Genomic DNA, 27,109 nt, shown 5'->3' on the forward strand with positions numbered 1-27,109 from the left:
GGGGGTGCAGGACCACCTGGGGATGGGGCAGATGTGCCTGAGTGAATGAGAGAAGCTAGGGGTCAGCCAGGTTCTGCATGGGGGAGGCTCCATAGCAATCCTTCCTTCCTCCCCACCCCCACAAAAAACCTGTTCCATACTTTTCCCACCCATACCCAACAACCCACCAAGTTCACACCCAGGTTCTTTCCCCGCAATTACTTCCCTCTCCCTCAGCTCCTTCGTTACCCCTAAACCTACCGACCGCTATGCCTCCCTTCATGCCTCCAGCTTCCATCCTGGGCACACCACACGATCCATTGTCTACAGCCAAGCACTGAGGTACAACCGCATCTGCTCTAACCCCTCAGACAGAGACCAACACCTACAAAATCTCCACCAAGCATTCTCAAAACTACAGTACCCACACGAGGAAATAAGGAAACAGATCAACAGAGCCAGATGTGTACCCAGAAGCCTCCTACTACAAGACAAACCCAAGAAAGAAACCAACAGGACTCCACTGGCCATCACATACAGTCCCCAGCTAAAACCCCTCCAACGCATCATCAGGGATCTACAACCCATTCTGGACAATGATCCCACACTTTCACAAGCCTTGGGTTGCAGGCCAGTCCTCACCCACAGACAGCCTGCCAACCTGAAGCATATTCTCACCAGTAACTGCACACCGCACCATAGTAACTCTAGCTCAGGAACCAATCCATGCAACAAACCTCGATGCCAACTCTGCCCACATATCTACACCAGCGACACCATCACAGGACCTAACCAGATCAGCCACACCATCACCGGTTCATTCACCTGCACGTCCACCAATGTAATATACGCCATCATATGCCAGCAATGCCCCTCTGCTATGTACATCGGCCAAACTGGACAGTCTCTAAGGAAAAGGATAAATGGACACAAATCAGATATTAGGAATGGCAATATACAAAAACCGCTGTAGGAGAACACTTCAGCCTCCCTGGCCACACAATAGCAGATCTTAAGGTGGCCATCCTGCAGCAAAAAAACTTCAGGACCAGACTTCAAAGAGAAACTGCTGAGCTTCAAGTATCAGAGGGGTAGCCGTGTTAGTCTGGTTCTGTAGAAGCAGCAAAGAATCCTGTGGCACCTTATAGACTAACAGACGTTTTGCAGCATGAGCTTTCGTGGGTGAATACCCACTTCTTCGGATGCAAGCATACAGGATTCTTTGCTGCTGAGCTTCAGTTCATCTGCAAATTTGACACCACCAGCTCAGGATTAAACAAAGACTGTGAATGGCTTGCCAACTACAAAACCAGTTTCTCCTCCCTTGGTTTTCACACCTCAATTGCTAGAACAGGACCTCATCCTCCCTGATTGAACTAACCTCGTTATCTCTAGCTTGCTTCTTGCTTGCATATATATACCTGCCCCTGGAAATTTCCACTACATGCATCTGACAAAGTGGATATTCACCCACGAAAGCTTATGCTCCAAAACGTCTGTTAGTCTATAAGGTGCCACAGGACTCTTTGCTGCTTCATTACCCCTGCCTCCCCAAAGCATGTGCACTGCTTCTGAGGGGCAGGGAAATACATTTCTGTATTATAGTTTACATGAATGACTGAAAGTTCAGTATTAATATATCTAGGAAGGAATCTATTTGTCAAAAAACATTTCCTGAATCTTTTTTGTTGTCTGTGTTGTTATAGACATACTTGCTGAAAGGTATTTTGAAATAAATTACCAAAATAATTGAAACTGGTGTGATTATATTGTGTTATTTTGACAAATAAAATATGCAGAATTTTAGAATATTGTGCACAGAATTTTTAATTTTTTGGTGGAGCATTCCCCCTGAAATAATTTGCCAGCTGGATCTGCCAGAGAATCTGTAATGTACAGTATATGAACAGATGTCATTCTGCTGAGTATGTCAGCTGCTAGGAGGTGAGGGTGTGTGAAAGTGAGAGATAATATTTTTGGTTGGTAGAACAGAGAGACAGATGTTACTCCGATATGAGTGAATAAAGATTTTATAAATTATTATTTATATAGCACCAAAAAGTGTATCAGACAGTCACATAAGAGCAGGTCCTTGCAACAAGGAGCTTGCCATCTAAATGAATCACTCCAAAGAAGAGCTATCCAAAACTGAGTTGTAAGAATAGGGCATACATGACTGTTCATCTCCAGACATTCCTGTCCCATCTCCAAGAAGCTTCAGGGATGAATGGAAATTATCTCAGATGGCCCCTTTACAGCCTAAGACCTCATCTACAGAGTCCCAAAGACTCAACCAAAATAACACCTTTTCACAAAGACCATGGAAAGATTCTGCCCAAAAGCTGAATGTTACAGAAAGTTGGGTATGTAAAAGAAGAGGTCACAATGGAAATCATTTTGCAGCATTAACTCTGGACCTTTCTAACAATGAAAGCAGTACACAGCTACTGAGGCAAAATAATATCTATACTCGGTCCCACACCCTACTTTTTTACATGAACAGAAGAGGTATCTTCTCACACACACTCAGAAGAAATGCTCAAACCTGTTTCATCAAATTGTAAAAAGCATTCAGTTTGTCTTGCTATAAAACATCAGTCCAATATTCAAATGTCCTATAAAATAGCTGTAGAATTGTTGGGTCCCAAAGCCCACAAAAATTGCTGTCATTCCATGCCTGTGTACAAAATAAATAGCTAAGGAAATGCTTCTCAGATGCGTTCTGCATTTCACTCTAATTACTGTGGAGCATTTCTCTGTCAATATCAATCTTTGCCCATTAGAGGCAGAAAGGGCCAGATTGGAATTAACACACTGCCTGTACTGAGGATGGTGCAAAACTGCAGCATACGGAGTTCATGAATGATTGTGCCTTAGGATGCACAATCTCCTGGCATTCAGGGGATCTCTGTGATTGGCTCAGCATGTTTCCCTTCCCCCTCCAAACAGTGAGGACAGCAGCTACATTGATTTGGGCTGTAATAGTGCAAGGTGGGGGGCAATCTCTGTATTCTATGTGCAGAGAGTGTGATTGTGGCTGGTCCCCACCCTGCAGTAGTAACAAAGGGATGTCTCTCAGGGCTAGTCTACAATGGCAATGTTAAAGTGCTGCCAGGGCGTATCTACCAGCTACTGTCTATACTGCACTGTCTATACTGGTGCTTTAACAGCGCTGAAACTTGCTACACTCAGGGGCGTGTTTTTCTGAGCGAGAAAGTTGCAGCGCTGTAAAGTGCCAGTGTAGACAAGCCCTCAGTCTCCAGACAATGATCAAGATACTCAGCTGGTGTAAATCAGCATAGCTCCACTGACTTCAGTGAAGCTATGCCGATTCCCACCAGTAGTTTTGTATATGTTTCATTATGCTTGGTTTTAAGCTGAATGCATGGCAGCCTGGGTTTCATGAAACACCTACTTTCTCTAGGTTCCTCTGATACCCTGGTTACTATAGCAGAGAGAAACAACAAAAGGTAGTAACAATGAGACTATCACTGCAGTAAAAATGGGTCTAGATTCCAGGGCTTGACATGTTACCCTTTAAAATGCCTGACCAAAAAGATAGGAAAACGTTTCAGTGATTATGGCAAGTGGAGAATTCAGGTCTTGAAAGAGACATTGTCCTTACAGACATGTGAAATTACTTTCAAGTACACATTACATCCAGGGTTTCTCTCTCTCTCACACACACACACACACACACACACACACACACACACCCTCCATTCAACAGGAATTAATCAGTAGTGCTGGTGAAAGAAAGTGAGCTCATTTGGGTGGAGGGAAGAAAAGATATAATCCCACACCCAGACATACTGTAAGTCTAATATACTGTATAAGAAAAACAGCTGCCAACTACTCTGAGCCTGAACAAACTGCCGTGTCTCATTCTGGGCTGGCTTCTGGAATGGATTAACACAGGGGTGGAAACCCAGAGTGTGCAATCTGAGTGAAGCCAGTAACAGTCCTTTGCAAAGTCTGTTCTTATTTTTTTTTCTACAATCACAATTTTTTGCCTTTAGTCTGATTTTTCTTTAGCTCTCAATAACGAGCAGCTACTATCTCACAACTCTGGCTCTTCCTCTTTTCCATTTGCACTGCCATTTCCAAAGGATTTCCAAAGGTCAGGGTTATATGCATTTGTCTTGAGCATGCAAGAGTTTTCTACTCAAATAAAAATAAATGCACACATCTGATCAATGGGCCTGATCTTCAGGGGCGGCTCTAGGCATTTTGCCACCCCAAGCACGGCAAGCCGGCTGCCTTCGGTGACTTGCCTGCAGAGGATCCGCTGGTCCCGCGGGACCAGCAGACCCTCTGCAGGCAAGCCGCCGAAGGCAGCCAGCCTGCCACCCTCGCAGCACCGGCAGAGCGCCCCCCGCGGCTTGCCGCCCCAAGCACGCGCTTGGCGTGCTGGGGCCTGGAGCCGCCCCGCTGATCTTGCCTGCAATGACATAAATGACAAAACTCCTATTAGAGAGACAAGGTCAACTCCCATTAACTTCCTTGGAAATGGGATCAGAACCGATACCTATTTTGTTGCCCTATAATCTCCTTGTACATCTTTAAATGTTCTAGGGGAGCTTTAAAAAAATACATTAAGAAAGAAATAGAAGCACAGGGACCATAAAAAAAGAACAATAGTGAATATTTGGGCCTTTCCTTCATGTATGGTATTGTAGCCCATTGTACTGATATGGAACCTTGTCACACAAGTAGACATTTGAGTTGGAAGGTTATTGAAGACCAAATGTTTCACAGTGTATCACAGTTATGCTAAATCCTAGTGTGCTGATGTACTGTACTATGAAATTTAAGAGAAAGGTCTTCAAAAATTTTTTTGTCTTACCAAGTGTCATATTGTGGTTTAGACTGCAGTGGTAAGTATATGTGGACAGTTCTAGAGATTTAAAGGCCTCTCCCAACATTGTTTATTATGCTTGTTTGCTTTTCTTTCTTACTGCATGTAAGGTATATTTATTTGTTTCTGGTTTTAATCCAAGTTGCACTTGTGTTCTGCGAGCATAAGTTTATGCACACACACATAAGTAAACTAAGGAAATGTATTCTAGACAAAGATACTAAAAGGTGGATGCACAACTGGTTGAAAAAACTGTACTCAGACAGTAGTTATCAATGGCTCGCTGTCAAATTGGGAGGACGTATCTAATGGGGTCCTGCAGGGTTCTGTCCTAGGTCCAATACTAGTCAATATTTTTACTAATGACTTGGAAGATGGAGTGGATGGTATGCTTATAAAATGTGTGGATGATACCAACCTGGCAGGGGTCACTAGCACTTTAGAGGACAGGATTAGAATTCAGAATTTTTTTCCAGGATGGTCAGCTCCTCCTTCCTACCTGAGCAGTGATGAGTGCTTTTCATTTATCATAACATTCATGAAACTTGTTTTGAGTGGCTAAGGCCCAGTTCTTAGCTCCTTCTGTGAACACTTTCAGCTGAAGTGGAAGTTAATTGCAATGGGTCAGAATGGTAAAACCCTACTCATACTGGTGATGATTAATGTCATTAAAGATCTATATTTGATAGTGCCTAAAAGCTACCAGGTTGGGCTGCATTGTACTAGGTGATGTGCAAACATATAGCAAATCACAGTCCTGTCCCAAAGAGCTCAGTCTAAGAGATTAAGTTCGTGTCTGATATATTGGAAAAGGATGAGCCAATGAAAAGACTTAAAGAGTACTCCTGGGGGAATTCTGTGCCAAAAAAAATAAAAAATTCTGTGCATGATATTCCAAAATTCTACATATTTTGTCAAAATAACATAATATAATCACACCAGTTTCAATTATTTGGGTAACTTATTTCAAAATACCTGTCAGAAGTAAACAAAGACAACAACAAAGATTCAGGAGATATTTTTTGACAAATAGATTCCTTACCAGGCATATTAATACAGAACTGTGAGTAATAATTCATTTAAACTACAATACAGAAATCTATTTCCCCCGCCCCTCAGAAGCAGTGCAAAGGCTTAGGGGAGTCAGGGGTAATGGAGGAGCTGAGGGAGAAGGAAGTAATTGCTGGAAAGAAGCCTGGGTGTGAACTTGGAGGGTTGTTGGGTATAGGTGGGAAAGTATGGAACAAGTTTTTTTGGGGGGGAAGAATTGCTAGGGAGCCTCCCCCATGCAGACACTGGCTGACCCCTAGCTTCTTTCATTCAGTCAGGCACATCTGCCCCTGACCTCATGTGTCCTTTCACCTCTCTGTCCCCATATCTTTCAGCACCTCCACTCAGACACCTCTCCTCCCACCACCCTATGTGTCCCTGTACCCCCACTCAGCCACTCTATCTCCCCCCTCCCCATGTGTCCCTGTACTCCTGTCCCCCTGACCCCATGTGTCCCTGCACACCCATTTTCATTCAGCCCCTGTCCCTTTCTTTCCTCCCCACTATGCCTTCTGAACCCCAGTCTGTGACCCCCACCAGCCCCATGTGTCCCACGCTGTCCATCTCCCCCATCCCGTGCCTCACAGTCAGGATGCTATGAGGAAGGCAACCTTTTCTCTTCCCTATCCACAACTGGGGCTACTCCCACCCGGGAGAGGCTGCTCTCTATTCTGGCACCACAGCAGCCCCTAATGGGTGAAAGACGAAACTGCAGCACCTCTATGGTAGAATGTATTTTCTGTAAAGGAAAAAAATTCTTCGCAGAAGTTGAATTCTGCACATGCACAGCAGCACAGCATTCCCCAGGAATAAAAGACAGGGTGACATAATCAGATAAATGAGCCAAGTGGTGATCTTATCAGCCATGTTTTGAATATATCTGAGGGAGGCAAGATGGCAGGTAGACAAAATTTTTGTCAGTGTGGGCAGAGAAGAAAGGTCAGATCTTGGAGATGTTGTGCAGGAGGAAGCAGCAAGATGTAGATACTTCTCAGATGTACAGGTCTAAGGAGAGAGCCAAGTGAGGGATACAGCCAAGATTACAGGTGTAAGTGACAGGAGGATGCTTGTGTTGTCCAGCATGGTAGAGAAGGAGGGGAAGGAGGGTGAGAAGAGAAGGGTTTAGGGAAAGGATCTGAAGCTTGGTTTTGACTATTGTAAGTTTCAGTTGATGGCCTGACATCCACAAGATGTCAGAAAGATCAAGATTTTAGTTTGGATGAAAGGAGATGAATCGTCAGCATAGATGGCAGTCAAAGACATGTTTGCAGTATAATCACCCAGAGATGGAGTGTGAAGGGAAAAGAGAAGGATGCTGAGGACAGAGTCCTGAGGACCCTCACCAAAAGAGAAAGAAGAAAAAGAGGAAAACCCACTGAATGAGACAATGAAGCAGTGATCTGAGAGGTAAGAGGGTGGAGTCTCAAAAGCCCAGCAATTACAGGATTTCAAGAAGAGAAGAAGTATGGTCAACACTGTTAAAGATAGCTGACAAGTCAAGAAGGGTGAGGCTGGAGTATCAGCCCTGAAATTTGGCCAGAAAGAGATTAGAGACCTTGATGACAACCTTGATGACAAGTAGGAGTATCTGCTTACCAATATCAGGAGGAGTTCCCAAGTTGAGAATATGCAACAACGGGCCTGTCATAGGTCTCTCCCACACTTGGAGCTGTTGGGTTCCAAAATGGGGACCTGCATGGACTCCTCTAAACTAAAATCCTAGTTTAGATCTGATAAAAGCTGCCACCACCCAATAATGTACGTGTATTGGGACACAGTCCTTCCCCAAAATCCTTGGGGATCCCAAGAGCCCCAAATCCATGGAGTTCTTACACCTAGGAGAAGTAAACCATTCCCCCCTGCTTCCTCCCCCCTCCCTTTTCCTAGGAGAGATACTGGGATTCAACTACAGAGGAATGCCTTCCTCCTACCTCCTCCCCTTTCCCTGAGAATTCACCCAAGGAAAGATCAACCAAGTCCTTAACAGAAAAGATTTATTAAAGAATAAAAAAAAGTAAACTATCTCTGTAATACTAAGATGGAACAATACACAGGGTCTAAACTTATCAATCTCTGGAGAGAATTCCCCCTCCCTTCTTTCTCAGTAAAAGCAATAACAGTACAGAATTAAAGAAATTCTATAGCAAAACACAGAATTGCAAATACAGAAATAAAAGTATAAGAATACTAGTTCCTTGCAAATACTCACTAGCTTGAATAGAAGAATTTATTGCAGAAACCTGGGAGGACTTGATTAAGATGTCTGGACTCCCTTAACTCCCAAGAGAGAGACTCTAAAAAAAAAAAAGAACACAAAAAAACTTCCCTCCACAGGGATTTGAAAATATCTTGTCCCTGATTGGTCCTCTGGTCAGGTGTTCACAGGTACTGCTTGTTAACCCTTTACAGGTAGAAAAAAACCTTAACCCTTAACTAACTGTTTATGACAGGGCCCATAGTATTTTTTTTAAAGTCTTTCTGCAAAACCAGCAAAAAGGGCACATTTCTCTCATTTAACTTTATAGGATTTACAGAACAACTAATCCTTTCATGCAAATCCAATGCTAATAAGAGAGTCTTTCCAATGCAATCTAGTGTGATGGCTGCTATGGATACTGCAAATGTGCCACCACAGAATCTGCTGTGAACACTCAGCTATTACACAGAAAAAATTGTAAAAGTCCACAGTGTGATCGAAATCAAGCATTCCACTTACCCTAACAAGCTCTGGAGTGTAGAAACTCCACAGTAAAAGACTATCACAGCAGGAAAGGATATAAATCCATCCCCAGTCATTTTGTGCTTGTCAACTAGGTAACAACGAATGTAGAAAATAGGACTAGAAAGAAAACGTTTGCAGCTCTAGGTAAGAATAATCCTTAATGATGAGGTGTGAGAAAATTTCTATAGCTAACAGTAATTTACTGAATTTGGAAACTAGTGGTAACCACTAAAAAAAAAGGAGCTGATTGTGTTAGAAACCACAGTGGGATTTGAGTCAAGATTTTAAGAGGGTTTATTGTTGTCACAGCACTGTGAGTTTTGACATGACACCATTTTCAACCATTAAATTGGTGGCAAGCAAGAATGTATTAACTGCTCTGGCTCATGCAGCATGTGCTGGAGTTAATACAGTGAGACTCGCTGGTGTACGCGTCATTTGGATCCCCCATTTGCCCCAGAACACAAGGCAATGCTATAAACCCCCAGTATGTATCATAGCTACAGCATGCATCCATTTACCAAGGCTTACAACAGTAGATGAATTTTTGACAATATACTTCAAAACAGTCTACTGTTTTAAAAACTTTAATATGCATGCAGTTAAGCCACTCATCTTAACTGGTGAACTGATTTTTTCAGTAAATAATTTTTTGTCAAGCTATTGGTCCTTGCAGCATCTCTTTTTTCCTCCCAAGCTTTAGGTTGAAATTTGTGCCTCACTCCACAGAGTTTGTGTGGAGACTGAATGGGGGAGCTGGGGATGGAATCCACCACTCAACCTATGAGCAAACAATGGGGCTGCTATTCCAGCCACTGAGCTCAACTCTGTCATGGGGCCAGAAGAGTGACTCAATAATTAAGGTGAGAAAACACTTTCTGTTCAAAGCTCAGTTTTTGATAGATTCCCCCACCTTAACATTTCCCTCAAAAGCTCTGTTGAAATTTCCTATGCTTAGTCCTAGGTCAGAGGGGATGTTTTTTTTGTTGTTGTTGTTGTTGTTTTTTTACATTGAGTCCTACAAGCTATTTCAGAGTTTCTCTTCAGAAAGATTAGGCAATAGGCCCCATTCATCTTCCCAGTGTAGGGTATGTCTACCCTACAGATTAAGGCTAGCATATCCATACTACTTTAAGGCAGTTCAGCAGTTTTCAAACTGTGGGTCAGGACCCCAAAGTGGCAATGGGGCTCGGGCTTTGGCTTTGCCTCACCCCGCCTGAGGCTCACGTGGGCTCAGGCTTCAGGGCCGCCAGGATCATGTAGTAATTTTTGTTCTCAGAAGGGGGTCATGATGCAATGAAGTTTGAGAACCCCTGATTCTAGCTAGTGTGGGTAACAGTAATAGAGAAGTCATGGAGGCATGGACTTTTGCATTCTTGAGAGGCTTGTACTGGCAGAGGTCGCCCATGCCACCATGTCTTCACTGTTCATTACCCACACTAGCTAAAGTAAAGCTAGCATGGGTCTGGCTACCCATGATACAATCACACCTTGTTGAATGTACCCACCACATATGCACCCCATGTGGTCCAATAAAGCCTGGATGCAAAATCTATCCTTTAAACTTAACATGTCAAGACTCACTTTGACGTGACTACCAATTTCCTCCTCCCCACAATTTCTCAAAGATATATGCTTAGGTTAGTCAAAACAGCATTTAGGGTTTGAGCCAAAGTCTACTGAAATAAATAGAAAAATCCCCTTGGATATCTAAAACAACCCTCAAACTCTCTAAACATCAGGTATCTAAGAGTCAGATTTTCCAAAGGATGCCGAATCTGAAAGAATATAGGGGGGGCAGGAAAGAGGCACAATCTGGCCTCAGAGCAACAGCTTGTAATTTTTAGCACCAGTAAACCATGAATTGGCATCTAAGGAGGGTAGTTGTCTTAGTCAAGAGATTCTTACAGAGATTTCATTATGTTTGCTATTTAAAATCATTCCATTTGAGCCCTACACTTTGCTATTGCTTAGAAAATTAGCTCCCAAGGCTACCTAGTTAAGTTCAGGGATCTCATTAAAAGTGAAATAGCTTTTCAACTTCAGATAATATTTGCCTAAGATGCGAGAGAAGGTAATTGTGTCAAAAATGGCTACCTGCAGTTGTATACATGGCTTGTATACTTATTGCAGGTGCCTAGCAGGGATATTCTATTCTATTCAGGATATTATACTGTGCCCATCCTCATGGTATTGAAGGCATTCAGATACCTAACATGTTAATAAAGAAGATGGACAGAGCAGCACAGATTCTAGCACAGCTGTGAAAGTGAACATGTAACAGTTGAAGACTGGCTTAATCTGGAGCTACCTAACTGCATTGCTAACAGCTTGCTAAGGAGAGGGTTACAGCGGCATGTCTGTTCATGCAGTTCAAAATCTAAATCAACCAATGTTCAGTATATACACAGTTAGATGGCTCTTCTATTTCTGTGCATTCACCCTGCTATAGCTATCTGCTGGTGCGGTGTAGTTTAGTGCCTGCTCCCTGGTGCTGCTACTGATGCCTCCTCATCTCTGATCACTCTATTTTAACTAAAGACGCAATTACCCACTTAGTGTAATGTGTGCATGTGTTACTCCATGTGTTAAAAATGAACTGCTGATGTATGTAAGGATGCATTTGTAATAAAACTTCCCCTACTGCCAGGTCTCTCAGTAGCTGGAATCCCAAGGGCATTATTCTTTTTCTTCAATTCCAAGCAAACCCAGGTAACACTTATGCAGTTCGTTAGACAGTGAGATGTACTGTGGAGCAGCTTAACAGATGAATTTTGTAGCTGTTGTTGTCAGCATTTCCTGTCAGCAAGATGTGGGCCAGCTGCTCAGCCAGCCCTGCTGCCACCAGACAAGCAAAATCACCCTCAACCAGTACGGTGCCTTCTGTCAAATGCAGGTGCTGTAATTTTATATTGATTTTTAATGTTTACAAACATGCAAAGTAAAAAAATTGTATCCACCACCTGCGAAAGTGACTTTCAATCACCTCTGCTGTTAAGACAGGCTGTAAAAATTCTACAGATCAGTGTGAGACTGAGACTGTTTTACAGAATTAATGGTCCTAGTTTCAGACAATTATTTTCAGCTCATTATGAAAAATGAAAAGCATTTCATTAAGGTGCAAACTAAGGTACTGTTACATTCATTTGTAGTTGACATTAAATATCAACAATAAAAGGAAAATAATAAATAATAAACATAATTTAAAAAACTAATTAACTCGCTTAGTTCACTGCCTTTTTTGCTTAGAAAGCTTCCATTATTCTGATAGCTTTGATTAAGCCCTTTAGAAAAGGCCCGGAAAACTCCAGCTGTCTATCATAATCTATGAGCTCAACTAATTTCATCATACTAGCCTGTGACCTTCATCAGGTAAACAAAACTGTATGAGCATTCATTTGGTGCCTACTGACTTGACAGTAACAAATTAAGCTGTCAGAAATAGAAATGTCATAGCATAGTCCAAATATACTCCTTTGCTTTGCTTACTGGGCCTTTCAGGGGAAGCAGTCTGAGTTTTCAAGACCAATAAGCTAAGACAGAATGAGTTCACAGTCCTCTCCACATATGCAAATACAAAACAATACTAAAAAGAATATCAAAGGGTTCAAAGCACAAGAAAATTCAGTTCAGATTCCATGTTGATGGACATAAGAATCTAGATGCATAGAAATGTATGAGACAGATATGCTGCCCCATGTCCCTGGTATTCCATACTGAAAGGCTTATGGTCCACTGTAACAAAGGCACTTCAAAAGAACATTTCTGTTTTCCACTGCAGCATAGCAGCTAATGCACTTTAGACCAGATCTTCCGTACTTCTAAATGCTGCTTTAATCACTGCTGTCACAAAGCAGCATTAAACTTGCCTCAGCTGATGATTCTTCCTAACTAAGGGAGTTCTACAGTAGCCTGTCCTACACTGCCACTTCTCCCAGCCATGATTCATGAAGGGACATTGGGACAAATGGGGCATAGTCAGCGCATCCTTGCATCAAGCAATCCCTGACTTCCAAAATATCCTTGGATGCCATGGGCAGGTGGCATGACATAGGCTATTCTACTGATGGTCTGATGCACTATGGCAATTCCTATGTTACTACTGAACAGCCTTTCAAATGTAGTGACTTTCAATCACAACTGACATGGATCAGGTGTTTCAGATGAGAGACCAAGTAGCAAATGGCTCTGTATCTCATTTCCAATTCTCCCAGAACAATGCTTTTAACACAAAAGACACCATCAACCACATTATTCTTGCTATTTCCTACCCCATTACACACTTGAAGCAGAGACCTTGAAAAATCTCACCCAATAAGCAACTTTCCCTTTTTATTTTCAGTAATAAAAAAGCATGACATGTTCACCAGGCTCATGAGGCCAGGGTATGTTTAATTGAACTCAAAGAGTTTTACAGGGGGAATAAATTAGAGCAACACAATATAACAAGAAAGAAAAAAAAGCCATTGCAAGATTAGTTGAAGGCAGTCCAGGATAAGCCAGATGGGTCTGATGCCAGTAATTAACGATACAAAGGATGAGAGATGTCAAAGCTGAAGCATGGGGATGTGGGAAATGCATGTACACGTTCTTGCTTGGTTCCTCACTGCTTTATCGGCACAAATACCCCTACTATTGATCTCCCTTTCAGGGGGGAGAGTGCTCTTTATAGCACCCAACTGGATCGTTCTAAGTCACTAGTCCCAGGATCTGCCTCACTGAACTCAAATCCAATGGTGAGGAGGAGAATGCAAATGGATGAAAAGGAGAGAGATGATAATGGAGAAAAATGAGAAGGAATGACATTGTTTCCTAATTGCATCTTGGGATCTATTCTATAGCCCATCTTAGGTTTAGCTGAGGAGATCATAAGTCTTGTACTGCCCTCATAAAACACAGCATTCTTAAAAAAATCTTATTTCATCACAACACAGCTTTAATTCAAAACCATGGATTGACGTCAGGGTTTTATGTATAATTTCTGTTACTTTGATTTCAGCATCTACATGTTTTGTTGTTTTTTTGCAGGGATACCATTAAATGGGAAATATTGCCAATCAATATACTTAACAGAATTTTTTTTAGTAAAGTACTTCTAATTGCAATTTCTTTAATGGCATATGTGCAGTTAATTCAATAGAGAAAGTATACAACATGGTTAACTTAGAGTAACATTATATATGTAGATTGATGAGCCTGAAAAGCAAGTCTATTTGTATCATTAATGTGAACATATGTAAATGTCATATTCCTTTTTGCAAAAGGGTAGGCTTAGCGTTCAGTGACTTTGAGATTTATTTATTTTAGGTCAGAGTTAAAGCTGTTGTATTGTGGTGAAATACATTTCTTTATGCTTCATAAGAATAATTTGTTTATTGTAGGAGTAGTTCTAAGAGTGGTGATATCTTTATTTAATTCCGTGCCTTTCTAGATTCAGGGGCCAAGATTTTCAAAAGTGATTAGTTAGGCCTCAGTTTTTGGGTAGCCAGCTTGAGACACCTTAAAGGGGCCCCTGTTTTCAGAAAATCCTGAGCACCCATCTTTTTCCTTACAGGATTTTGATTTGGTGAAGGATGACAATACCTTGCTCTTATATAGCATTTTGACTCGGTGGCTCTCAAAGCATTTTATGAAGGAGGTAAGTGTCATTATCTGCATTTTACAAATGGCAAAATGATGTGATAAGTAACTATGTTGCTTTCACTTAGCAGCCTTTACTAGATTTGGAAATGGAGTTTTCTGATTTTTTGGAAATGCCCCAGATGTTTTACATTATTATATGCAGTAGTTGCCTAGAGGCCTCACTCAAGGCCCCACTTTGCTAGGCATTATGCATGCATATAATAAATGATAGTCCCTGACAAAGGCCTTTATAATATAAGCAGCTTCCATGTTTTCTCTAGTGTAGGTAAATGAAGACAGAGGGGTTTAATTGTCAATAAATGAGCTGGCTAGGTTATTTAAATAAAAGGACCGATCAGCACTAAGCATGGGGGGCTCTGCAGGAGCTACTCTTCATTCAGTGCACCTATGCCAAGACCATCGCATTCTCTGTGTAATTAAGACTACAATCCTGCAAACACTTAAGCATTTAACTCTCTAGGACCACTCGTGCTGAAAGTTACTCACATGGATGTTTGCAGGATCAAGGCCCAAATTAGCTAGGCATGCAAGTACAACACAACATACCGTCACACTCCTCCTCTCTCACTCTCTTTTCTACAATGCCCATCACCATAGTATCTAAGCACTTCCCAGGAAAATTAAGGGCTGTTAGCCACCCTGTCTCGCAAGCAAAATACAAGGGACTAAACTGTGTGCTGCACCTCTCAGGAGACACAGCACAGAAGATGCTGTTCAGGTGGGAGGAAGACAAAGCTGCTAAGCTGGACCCAAGCAAACAATGTGTGTTTCAATACAGCCAGATACCAATCTGTACATTCAGGAAGAGAGAATGTAAGCCAAACTTAAATATGGGGGGACTGTATCCTGGGAAGCAGCAACTCTGAAAAAGATTTGGGGATGGGGAGGTGGATCGCCAACTGAACATAAGCTCCCAGTGTGACACTGTGGCCAAAAGCACTAATGTGAACCTTGGATGTATAAACAGGGGAATCTTGAGTATGGATAAGAATTTTACCTCTGATTTGGCACTGGTATGACCACCACTGGAATGTTGTGTCCAGTTCCGGTGCCCACAATTCAAGAAGGAGGTTGATAAATTGGAAAGAGTTCAGAGAAAGCCACAAGAACAATTAAAGGCTTAGAAAACATGCCTTATAGTGACAGACTCAAGTAGCATAATCTCTTATTATTATCAAAGAGAAGATTAAGGGGTGACTTGTTCAGTTTATAAGTACCTACATGGGAAAGAGAAATGTTATCAAGGGCTTTTCAATCTAGCAGACAAAATTATAGCAATCCAATGGCTGGAAGCTGAAGCTAGACACATACAGATTAGAAATAAGGTACAAATTTGTAACAGTCAGGGTAATTAACCATTGGAACAATTTACCACGGAGGTGGATTCTCCATTATCTGACAACTTTTAAATCAAGATTGCATGATTTCCTAAAAGTTCAAATAGGAATTTATTCAAGGAAGTTCTATGGAGCGTGTTATCACCATAATTGATGAGTCTATGAAAGGTAGCTTAAAACCACCTTTACGATGCCTGGATTCTGCCTGCTCTTGGGGGGGAGCTATCTTCCCCCATGGCTGCTGCACAACTGAGAACAGCTGTAGTGCTTTGTGCTGCAACCACTCTCACTTCCTATTGTTGGAAAAATCATAGTGCTAATGGTTATGTTGCTTGTCCAAAATGTGTTGGAAAGCTTACAGAACTCATTAGACTGAAGACAGTCTCACCACCCCCCTACCCCTTATATATTATACATTATACATTATGGTTTATGGTTCCCTGCAGGTATTAGAATCTGGAAATTTGAATGCGCGTGAATCCCATCTAAACAATGCCCATTAAAAATAACCTTAATCTAGATCTAGATAGGATCATATATCTCATTTTTTTAATCCAAGAAAAAATGCTGACAGTGTGAGCAATTTGTCTAGAAAACGGTTAATTTAAAACAAAAAACCTCAGAGAGAAAAAGAGAAAAAGAGTTTTTTTTTTTATGCTCAAGCAAAAAAGCAGTACAAAGTTACAGAACTGAGATTACATTTACAAAGCTTAACTGTTTTGTGTTGATCCAACAGTCTGACTTTTGTGTGATGATGCGTGTGTGTTGTGTGTGGAGTGACACTGGAGAAGCCACAGGTAGCTGACCTGGACTAGAATTCTGAAAGAGACACAGTCTGGATATATATGGGGCATGGGTATATATCTTCTTTGATGTGATGTGGGCATTCCCCCAACTTGTTTTTGTTATTTTTTTAATTTTTTTTGAAAATTTTTTTTTTATATATGGTGTATTTTCTCTATCCCTCACGTCCTGCAGTGTGTCAGTTTGATCCTGACCTGAGGCATAAATTAGTAACAGAACAAATTTTTGTTTCAGTTGCAATGAGAAATGGGAAAACCCTGTAATTTTTACACCATCTATTTGTTTTACCTTGTTTGTTGTTTTTTGTTTTTTTTTGGTTGTTATGTGTTATATGTTGAGGATTGCATATAATTAATATGCCCATCATTCTCAGCTGCAAGTCTGAGAACTGGAGAAGGGTTTAGCATTCCTCCTCTCACCACCTGGACCCAGGAAGGGTGGCAGGTGAAAGGATCCCCCCCCAGCACACAGGGGACTGGGCAAAGAGTAGGAGGAGAAAAAGCCTGGCTAAAGCAAGTACCAGTCCTTCAGGGACTTGTTAAAATAACCATTTTCAGGAGGATATTTGGAATGATGAATTTGAATTGGCTGGTGTGTTGAAAAAGCAAAGCATATATAATAAAAAAAAAAGTGATGAAGGAGAGTGGAAGAGTAAGTTAGAGGAAGAGTGGAAGGAAGGAGTAGAAGGAATAGTAAAATGAAAAAGAAAAAAGTTAAAGTGTTTTTTAAAATGTTTTTTAAATAAATTCAGCAAAAAGAAATTATTAGAATGCAATCATTTGGCTATGAACAATTTTGTTGAATTAGCTGAAGAATGTATACAGTGCTATAAAAAAAAAAAAATTATTAGGCTCTAAGGCACTATAAGTGGTGATTTTTTTTTTTTCAGTAAAAAAGGAGAGTTAAAAGTAAAAAGCAAGCCAGAAAGCATCTGTATTAATGCAAATTATCTAACTGATAAGGTAAAAGCCACTGAAACCTGGGCTGCCTATAAAACATATACAAGAAAATATGGGCAGATAATCAAAAAAAACTAATGCCAGCTAAACAGCACACATACCATGATGATTTACTGGCAGTAAAATTAAATTTGTGTGTCTGTTGTTTGGTGTGTCTGTCTCAAGTGTGGGGCCATTGTGTTTAATTTTTTTCATGGGATGGTTGGTTTGAAATAAAGCAGAAGGGAATTGATTGAAATGAGATATTTGTTTTTGTCTTAAAAAAATACAAAGTGTTTGGATACAGAAAAAAAATGATCTATTAAAGTCTAATATATTTTTTTAGTAAGAGAGAGAAGAACTACATTTGGCAATCTTTTAATTGAAAATTGTTGTTAAAATTTGCATACTAAGTCTTTACAATCTGCAAAGACACTAATGCAATGTGTTCCATTACAGTGATGTGCTGATAATCTCTCCCCTGTAGAATGCTAAACTACAATTGTTTTGCTTCCTAATTGATTTTAAATGACATTGTCTTTATCCAGTTTTCAGATCACTTTTACCTGGTGTTAAATACACAGACTGACTGAGGCATTGCAGTGGGGATCTAGTATGTTTAGAAATCCAGGATTTCCTGAATGACCAGCTGATGCCCATTGGAGTAATCTTGAGCACCAGACACATCTACATCCATCTGATCTGTGGTCATGGAAACATATTCGACTTTCTGATGAAAAGTGTGTGTACATTTACAGCTCCTTCCAAGCATATGGACTTGTAAATGAACAAGGACTCTTTTTTTGTCATGCATTCATTTCCTGTTGGGGGTGACTAGCTTAAAAGAGCAGTTGTAAATATTTCTGCAGAGCTTCATGCTTTTTGGGGTTTGAGTATATTCAAAGGGGGAGTTGTTGGAAAAATCATAGTGCTAATGAAGCCTCACATGTGCATCCAAAGTAGTACAACAAGGTCAACGGATGTATCATTGTGTCCCTTTCAGAATGACAATGTATCCTCAACAGCTGTTGTGTCTCTGTAGCCCCCACAAAATGATATATGTATCCTGCGTACCCAATTATCCACAGGGTCTATAGGTCAACCAAATGATCTGGCCATGGTGGTGTGTCTCTCTTTCTGGCACTGAGGAGGAACACCTCAGCAGCTGACATCAATAAAGGGTGTGGTACTCGTCTTCCTGTCTCCGTGCCTCCTCTATGTGCCTGCAAAAGTCCCCAAATCCCAAAAGCACTTGAAATTACCCACATCTTTATTGAAAGCTCCCTTAGTTGATAATACTTAAAGTAATTTACAAGGGGAGGCAAGAATCTGCTTTCAGGTTGAAGTCTGATAAGTCAATTTCAGTCTGAGGTGAATTAGGACAGCTGTGTTATAAACCACTGAAGAACAGGGTGTATAATGGTGTGACATACAGGGGTACAGTTCAGACCAATGGGGGACTGTGGCACTCCTGCTCTGCAACCTTTGGTGCCTTACAATGCCTTGCTGAATTAACTCCCACCTGGGCCACTCACTAACAGTCTTCCAGAATGCAAGCCGTACTGTGAGTGTCTGTGTGTATCTGCAGCCTGCCAACTACACCCTGGCTTTCACCAGCCTTGCTTATACTGCAGAGTGACCCCAACATACTCTCAGTCCTGGCTCGTCCCCCAGCAATGTATATCCTGTACTGCACCCCTCTCCTGAACAATACAAATATATTAAGTCCGATATTCCTTTATGGAACCCAGTATGTCACAAATGGATTCAGCACTGACACTTAAGTTAGGGGGTGCACAGTGATATAATTATATCTGGACTTTGTCCAAAAATCTTGGAAAGGTTACTTAGTCTGATGTAGTCCTCATGAGATTATAGTCAGAAAATAAGAGGTCAGCTGTGGATGTGCTTTCATACACTGAAAGCCTTGTTTCTAAGGCCTCACAAAGCGTCTCTTGAAAAGGAAAACAAGATTCTCTTTGTAAATAAAAGTTCATGCATTTGAGTAATGAAGTCATTTTCCAAAACTGCAGTGAATGATATTCTTTTGCACAGGCAGACATGAAAATGGGAGGTGAGGCTCAGGAAAAAGGGTGGGGGGGGTTTCAATTAAGCATATTAGATTGTATGTTTCAATAAGACCTATATCTTCCATTCTCTCACACAAACATGAAATTTTGATCAACAGAAAAGCCACCTACCCCTATTAACACTTGGGACATTCTGAATCTTGATCCCCCTGCCCCTGCCCACGCCCATGCTCCCCCTCCTAAATAGGGGCCTCTAAAGTTTTTAATAAATCTGACACCTTTCTGCCTTTTGCTGAATAAACTAGAGGTGCTAAAAAAATAATCATCAGAGTTGATTCTTATTCTGGAGCAGCCAGATTATGTCCAGCCTGGGGGGGTTGGGAGGGGGAGTAAAGGTCTGACCTCAGTTTCTGAATGGCAAAGTTTGAGTGGGAGGATCCCAAATCTAAAGGTAAAAAGGAATGATGTGAACGTATGAAGGAAGCCAGAGCCCTGAATACAGACTTAGTCTGTATCCTGACAAAGTGGAGATAAGGTGGCTGGGGAGCTAGTGGTGCTTTCCTGGAATACAATCTGTGTTTGACACTCTCTGTTTAAGCACTGCCCATCTGCATGTTATTCAGCTGAAGCCTCTAGGGAAAAAGAGGAGCCACAGGCACAGACTGCGAGCGAGGGAGGAAGCAAAAGAGCTTTTCTTTTTTAAATAAGGATCTGGTTAGACTGCCTTGAAGTGCCACATCTGGAAACTGAAAGCTGAGAGAAAGTTAAAATATCTGAGGCACTACTAAACGAAGCGGGGTGGGGGCTGATTGCAGAAGTGGGTAAACAATTACTAAGAAGCTAGAAGACCACTGCTGGATGTAAGGGGAGGAAATGGCTTTGATCTCAGCCTGGCCCTTTGTTTTTCCTATATTATTCTTGGGATGTTTCTTCTCCAGCGCTGCCTCAAGCGAGGGCAGCGTTTTTCATTTTGACATTGAAGGTAGCTCAGCGGTCAGCAATCAAGAATCCGCTGTTATCAGAGGGCAGCAGCAGTCAGTTGCTACTGGAAGTTGGGGGCCTTTTGCTGAGGTACAGTAACTCCATTCTATCTCTAGAGTCTGAGCTTTCTCCTTTCATGTGCTTGTGGTGAAATTCCCATCTGGATAAAGTTAGTTTAATCATTTGAACCTTCAAGTGATACTGTAGGGTTTTGTGGGGGGATTTTGGACATTGCATTTCAGGCTAAAAGAGACATTTCAGACTTCAAAATAGACACATGCCCTGCCTGCTTTGAATAAACAGCTGTACTATAAAGCAGTACTAGCTTAGCATGTCTCTGACTTTCCTGCCAGCATAACTAAATAGGCCTGTCCAAACAGAGTTATTTTACAAGGGTTAATTGTCACAACAATAGTCACCAGATCTTTAAATTCACTTGGATTTCCAGAAAGAGTTTGCCAAAAAAAAAAATCTACCATATTACAGAAGTTTTGCTTTTGTCTCTTACATAAAATCCAGCTCTGGAAATGGAGGTTCCTTTTATGGTTAGAGTAAAGTTAATAAATCAAAGAGTATTTAGGAAACTGCCTGCAGAGAAAACACCTGCATAGATTTTTAAACATTACAGAAAGTTTGATAGTAGGACTAATGACAGAAGAAATCAGGATGATCCTAAAGTTACTTTGTTGTGGTAAGTTTTCTTGCAATCTGCTTCTTGAAGTTACTTTAGACTTCTGATTTCAGTAAGGCTGCATCTGAGCTGAACTATTTAAAAAAAAACTAAGAAAAAAATAAATGACTTCAAGGCACGCTAGAGACAGATCAATGTCTCATGTGTGGGAGATACAAAGTAGGAGGCAAATTAAGTCACCTAAGGTCATGGGAAGGGGATGAATAATTACTCTAGCATAACATCAGAAAATGAGAGAGAACATGAAAAAGGCGAGATGAGCACAGCTGTGTTGATATCACACTTATGACACTGATATCTTATGTCATGAAACTAAATGTTTTTACCATGCTTTGATTACTAATGATAATAACCATGAAAGTAAATGTACAGCATCCTGGAAAAATATCTTCTGTGACAATAGGGCTTCAGTATAAGGCCAAATTTGATTACACAAACCTCACCCACATTACTGTGCTTCCAAACAGCTGAGGAATCTCAGGAAAGGCCTGTCCACTCCACTACTTCTCTGGGGCGAAACGTGACCTACGTGAGAAAGTTTTGAACCTAGAGTTTGCCCAGCTTAATATGTAGGCAGTGGGGAGCTCGCCTGGGCTTGGATACATTCCATAATTAGGGAAGTACATCTCTTCTCCACAGCTTGGAATTAGCCACTGGGAAACAGTATCTCCACCTGTTGCTTACAAAATGGAAAGTCCCTGAATGAATGCTTGATTTAAGAGACAAATGGGTTTTGTAACTGAGTTTCACAGGATAACGGGCATAAGCTTTTAACAGATAAAACTCCTAGCCTTTCTGGGTATAATCACACTGAATGACTCCACAAAGCCAGACTGCGTGTGCTTCGTTTAACCTATTGGACTTTACACCAGGAAAGTGCTGAATGATAGTTTGCACACGGCTTAGGAAAGACACTCTCCCCCACCCCTATTCATTGGAAAGGTGTCATTTGTTCTATTTTATTTTATCTTTTAAATAGTTAATATTTGCACTAAGGGCCTGATCCATTGAAGCCAACGGGAGTCTTTCCACTCACTTCTGTGGACGCTAGATCTGTCCCTAAGCACTGAATCCTACTGCCTGCTCCAATGGTGCAGAGGGCCCTACTTGCAGAACCACTGAGGCTCCATTGTGAGGAATGGCAGCTGGGTTTCAGCCCCTACATTATAGAGGTACATGCCCTGTGTCCTTCAGAGCCCAGCTGCATGGCAACTCCATGTGTGGCCATGTACAGACATTCTTTAGGGGCAGGGCAGGTAGATCTGCTGCTGCATGGATCCACTGCCCAGTGACCCCTGTGTTAGATTTGGTTGCTAGGGCTTGGAAGACTACTCCAGTCCTGAGAATAGAGTAGAGGTCATAGAGCAGCTTTCTTTCTCTCTGTAGCCTGAGTGGGGAAGACTCCTCCCTCAAGCCCTTACTGATTTCCCGAGCACCAGCCCAACTATTCAGGTTGGGCCTTGGGAACAGGATTTCTCCCTAAATGTGCATTTTAAAACTAGCCATTTTGTGAGCCTGAGTTCTTTATCCACAGATTAGTGTGAACCGCAGTAGAGACTCCCTTACACAGCCCTGCTTGAATCTACTCCTTAGTCTAAACATTGGCTCAGGCCTATAACTCCCCCAAGCAGACAGAGGCTGTTAGTCATGCTGAACAGTGCTGAATTATATAGCGGGTGGGTTTGTGAGGTAGAGTTATAGAACCACAGAATCTTTGTACGTAATGCATCCTGGTAGACTATGGTGCCATTGAAGGCCTGTACTTAACCGCAAAGCAAACAAACCACAATATAGCCAGAATGTAGGCCTAAACCACAACGAATTCATGACATTTCATCATGTGGTGTTAATACTATGCAGAGTTTGCCCTGCGAACCATTCTTATTTAGATAATGCACTGGCAAATATGAAGGATTAGAAACACAGTGGGTGAGAACGTCTAAAAATACATACTTTTTTGGCTGGGTTTACGTTGCTGTGTTCTTAAATTCTGCTGAGATTGCGATACTATGAACCGATTGAATAATTGAAGGGAAGCAGAAGAAAGCCTGAGGTACAAGGGAATACACTGGTCAATATTCTTTAGCCGTTTAATTTTCTCCTTTTCCTGGTTTGGTAACCTAAAAACTAATGGTGAATGGAAGAACTGGCTTTAGAAAAATTCAGAACCAGCTGGAATTTTAGCCTTCCTGTGTATCTGATTTGAACCCAAAGGCCTTTATGCTTGATACAACACTATTAAATACCTGAATGTCATGTGAGAGTACTGAATCCCAGTAACTGGACAGACCCTCGAAGACTGGTACCCATATATCTTTATACTCTGCTGTCCTTTTACAATAAACTCCCCAATTATGCACCCTTCCTAGCCCCATGCAACACATACAACTTCCCAGGAAGAGGACTGGAACTTTGTTCAGGTCATTCAGAGAGCTCCGGTTAATCCAGGTAGCATGGGTAATGCTAGCAGTGAAGATACAGTGCTGTGAGCTGCAGTGTGGGCTAACCACTCCAGTACAAGCTTCATGGGAAGCATGGGTAAATACTTGGGTTGCCAGCCCATGCTGAAACTCATGCTGTTGCCTCTTCACTGCTATTGTTACCCACATTAGCTACATTAAAGTTAGTCTGGGTATGCTTATCCATGCTTCAATTGCACCTTAATTTGCAGTGTAGCCATACCCTAGGAGTCTAGTATGCTGGTCAGTGTTCTTCATACCAAATGGTCTTTCCCTCCTACACATGACTTTCCATCCATTTCCTACATCCTTTCTTTCTCTGTAGTTCAGATGCTTCTATAGTGTTGCTCCCCGCTGGCATGGCTAGCTCTGCCATTAGTCCTTCCATAGTACAGGACCCAGGGTGTCTTCTTGAAGAATGCAATATCTTCTTGGAAGGGTTTGATTTGGACAAGTACTGGGTCATGGACTATGAATCAGTGGGTCCTTTGGAAGTAATAAGAGAAGTGGGCTAGATTTGCAAGCACTACGGATGGGAGATTTCCTTCCAAAGTTGGGGCTAGGGAAGAATTTAACAAAAGGAATCCAGGTGAGAGAGAGGAGCAAAATCAGTAGGGAGAATTTGTATTAGGAAAGTAAACATGAGTATAAGTAGGGTCGCTGGGATTCTGTTTCTGAGACTGAGCCTAGAAATTGCTGTTCATAGGCAGGTTAGGAAGATAGGCATGAAAAACACACTAAAAAGCATCACCTTCCAAGAATTTTAGATTCCCTAGCTCATGAATGAGGTGAGGGGAAAAGTGTCCCAATCCAGGAAGGGGGAGATGTATGGAGAGAGAGCAGTTTGCACTGGCCCAAATTAATCCTTTGTGTAACTATGCTGAAGTTAATGGATTTGCCAAATATAAAAAGTTTAAAATATTTTATTGGAAAGGTTCTGCTTAGAGAAAGGATCCAAGGACTCAAACCTCAAAATCAGCAGCCAATTTTTGAACACATGAGTGTTTGAGAATGATTGGGGCTATGGTTTGGACAGTTACAAAAGTACGACACCTTTTGCAAAAGTCAGACCTTGGTCTAGATTCAAATTTCACACACTGATTTTGGGGTGTCCAGGTCTGGGGGCATTGTGTGGACTCATCTCTATTCTAGCAACAACCCAGACAAGATGAAGAATCAAGATTAAGTTCTGTGAAGAGGTAGTTAGTTACCAACATGTAATAAACATATTTTAAAAATAAATAGAATATGTGTTAGAATTTGAACTGCAGACTGCAGCATCTAGTGATATTTTGGATGCTTCATTTTGGGGTACCCAATTAAAGAGGCCTGATTTTTTTATAAAGTGATGACCAAAAATAGCTGGACCCCTCTGAAAATCAGGCCCCTTTATCAGGCATCTGAATCAAGCATCTGAATTTAGCTATTCAAAAACTGGAGTACTCAAAAATCACTAGTAACTTGAAAATGTAGGCTTCAAAGTAACCATAATCAAAAGTGCCATTCCCAGCAATAAAAATTGGAATGGAAAGACTTAGGGACTGTTTTGGTGAAAACACAGTTTGATCCCTGCTTTTGGTATGCATCCATTTGAAACAGACCAAAAAGGTTTTTAACCTGACAAAGATCTTTATATTTTTTTGACTAGTGGGAGCTGCATCTCACTGTGCAAAAAGCAGATCTTGTAATGAGTTTCATTTCAGACCCTCAAGGGTTATGTTAGGTTAACTACCATAATGGGTAATTTGGATTTTTTGCTGCTGTGTGTTCCTGGTGTAACAGGGTTATGTTCTGAGAAAAGTCCATTAATGATGAGGATGTTTAACTGCAGATGTTTGCATTTCCAACTTAAGTTTCTCATCAAAGTTTTAATGAAAATCAGCTGCAGGAGTTAAGCAGCCAGCCCCAGATCCCTTAAATCATGGAAAGCTGAAGCAAATGGAATTAGAGGACTGAGTGGACAGTGGGAAAAGTTGTGTGTTTCAAGTTTAGTGAAGAAGATGAGAGTCTGTGCTTAAAATGTAACCAGCAAAATAATATGAGCTAAACTTTACTGCAGCTAACCAAATGTTGGGAAAGTACCAGCAAAATGCTCTGACTTATTCAGGGGTGCATAAACAATAAAAGGAGTTTTATGTCCACTCTTATTCATGGGCATGGGAAAGACTAGAAGGAATTAAAGGTCCAGTTTTATTAATGGGCATGGGAAGCAATACAAGGATCAGCATGTCAGGGAGAGTAATATAACCTGATTTTCAATGGTGCCAAGCAACCACAGCTGCCATCATTCTAACTGGAATTTTTGTTGCTCAACAGCTTTAAAAATATGACCAATACCTTTAATCTGAGAGATTTGTGACAAATATGCCTAAATATTGATGGGAGAGGTGGGCTCAAATTGTATTCTGGATCCAGATTTTAAACGCTTTAAAGTTTAGGCACATTCCAATCTGGGTTTTAATTAAGATTGATTGCAAAATTTGGATCAGGATCCCAGTTCATTTATAAACACTACTCAAATTCAGGAGTGTTTGGATCTGGCATTCTGATTCTAATGGAAGCTGCAACCTTATCAATCCACCAGCTTTATACTCCTCTCTTCGTGATGCCTCATTCTTTGTCAACAAAAAACCACCAAAAATTATCCTAGCATTCTGAATGCACAGTATATATTGAGCCATTTGAATTGTTTTCTGATAAAAGAATGCACTAAATTTGATCTGTTTGTTGTTCATGTTTGCTTGAAATATCCAAGTAATTCTTTAGATGTTTCTTTTCTCAAAACAAATGCAGCAGGGCTCTGTTTTTCTGAAAACAAACAAAACAGTAGTGCCAGAAGCCCAGCACTCATCCCAAATCTGACCTTTACAACAAACAGTGGAGGAAAATACATTTAGGTATGGAAGCAGATTTCAATTCCCAGCTTACAATGTGTTATACCCAACAGTAATTAAGCATTATTTGTGAGGGCTTGTTGCAAAGCCTCTGGAAGTCAGTGGGAAGACTCTGATTGGCCCCTAAATGATGAAGAACACTTTCACTGGGTTCTTTTAACATAACAAAATGTTAGTTCCAAATGTGTTTCTATAATTAATCAACAAATTAAATCTACTGTAACAAACTCTATCAAAACCAACAATTTTAGCTAAGATTTTTAAGCTGTGAACTACGCTTAACTCCTACACCCTTGCACTAATTAGCCAAGGATGGCCTTTCTGCTGGTATTCCCCATAGATATCAGATGGGAGGGGTGTCAAGTAGACCCAGCAAGTGAGTGTGTGGTGGAGCAGCAGCTCCTAGACAAAAGGGAAGGGTGACCCATTGGGTGGAATGTCAGATGGGGAGGACCCAGTGGATTGGGAGGCAGGAAGCTAAAAAGAGGACTAGCTGGGAGGTTGAAGGGGAGAGGGTATGAATGGACAGATGGAAAGCTAGATGTTGCATCATTAACTCAGTATTTCTAAATACTGAGAAGCCAAAAGATGTGAGGTATTTTTTTTTGTTTTAAATGAGATTGACCTTTTCTTTATGCATTAACAATGATCATTCTTAGCTAAAGTGTCTGGATTGTCTTTGCCATTTTGGTTGAGTCAGCCTATTACAAACCTTGGTTCCAT

General features: G+C 41.1%; 1 protein-coding gene and 1 long non-coding RNA gene across 10 annotated transcripts in view; one reads left to right on the forward strand and one right to left on the reverse strand.

Moving 5' to 3' along the window:
- LOC120401668 overlaps nucleotides 1-21,557 on the reverse strand; it is a 60,082-nt gene extending 38,525 nt beyond the window's left edge. For 2 of the 3 annotated variants that reach the window (XR_005596629.1, XR_005596628.1), the window contains exon 1: nucleotides 8,097-8,153. This is a non-coding gene — a long non-coding RNA (uncharacterized LOC120401668). Of the gene's footprint in view, nucleotides 1-8,096; nucleotides 8,154-21,476 lie in introns of those variants that run through there. The other variant, XR_005596630.1, reaches the window with a different exon arrangement.
- LAMA4 (laminin subunit alpha 4) overlaps nucleotides 1-27,109 on the forward strand; it is a 157,274-nt gene that overhangs the window by 6,335 nt on the left and 123,830 nt on the right. Inside the window, exons 1-3 of one of the 7 annotated variants that reach the window (XM_039531825.1) lie at nucleotides 9,340-9,472; nucleotides 11,313-11,505; nucleotides 14,164-14,247. In XM_039531825.1, coding sequence (XP_039387759.1) covers nucleotides 11,377-11,505; nucleotides 14,164-14,247 — 213 coding nt within the window. In that variant the 5' untranslated portion in view covers nucleotides 9,340-9,472; nucleotides 11,313-11,376. Of the gene's footprint in view, nucleotides 1-9,339; nucleotides 9,473-11,271; nucleotides 11,506-13,191; nucleotides 13,346-14,163; nucleotides 14,248-20,012; nucleotides 20,433-27,109 lie in introns of those variants that run through there. The other 6 variants (XM_039531827.1, XM_039531832.1, XM_039531826.1 and 3 more) reach the window with 6 other exon arrangements.

Source organism: Mauremys reevesii, linkage group 3 (genome assembly GCF_016161935.1).
Source record: "Mauremys reevesii isolate NIE-2019 linkage group 3, ASM1616193v1, whole genome shotgun sequence".
Classification (NCBI taxonomy): domain Eukaryota; kingdom Metazoa; phylum Chordata; order Testudines; family Geoemydidae; genus Mauremys; species Mauremys reevesii.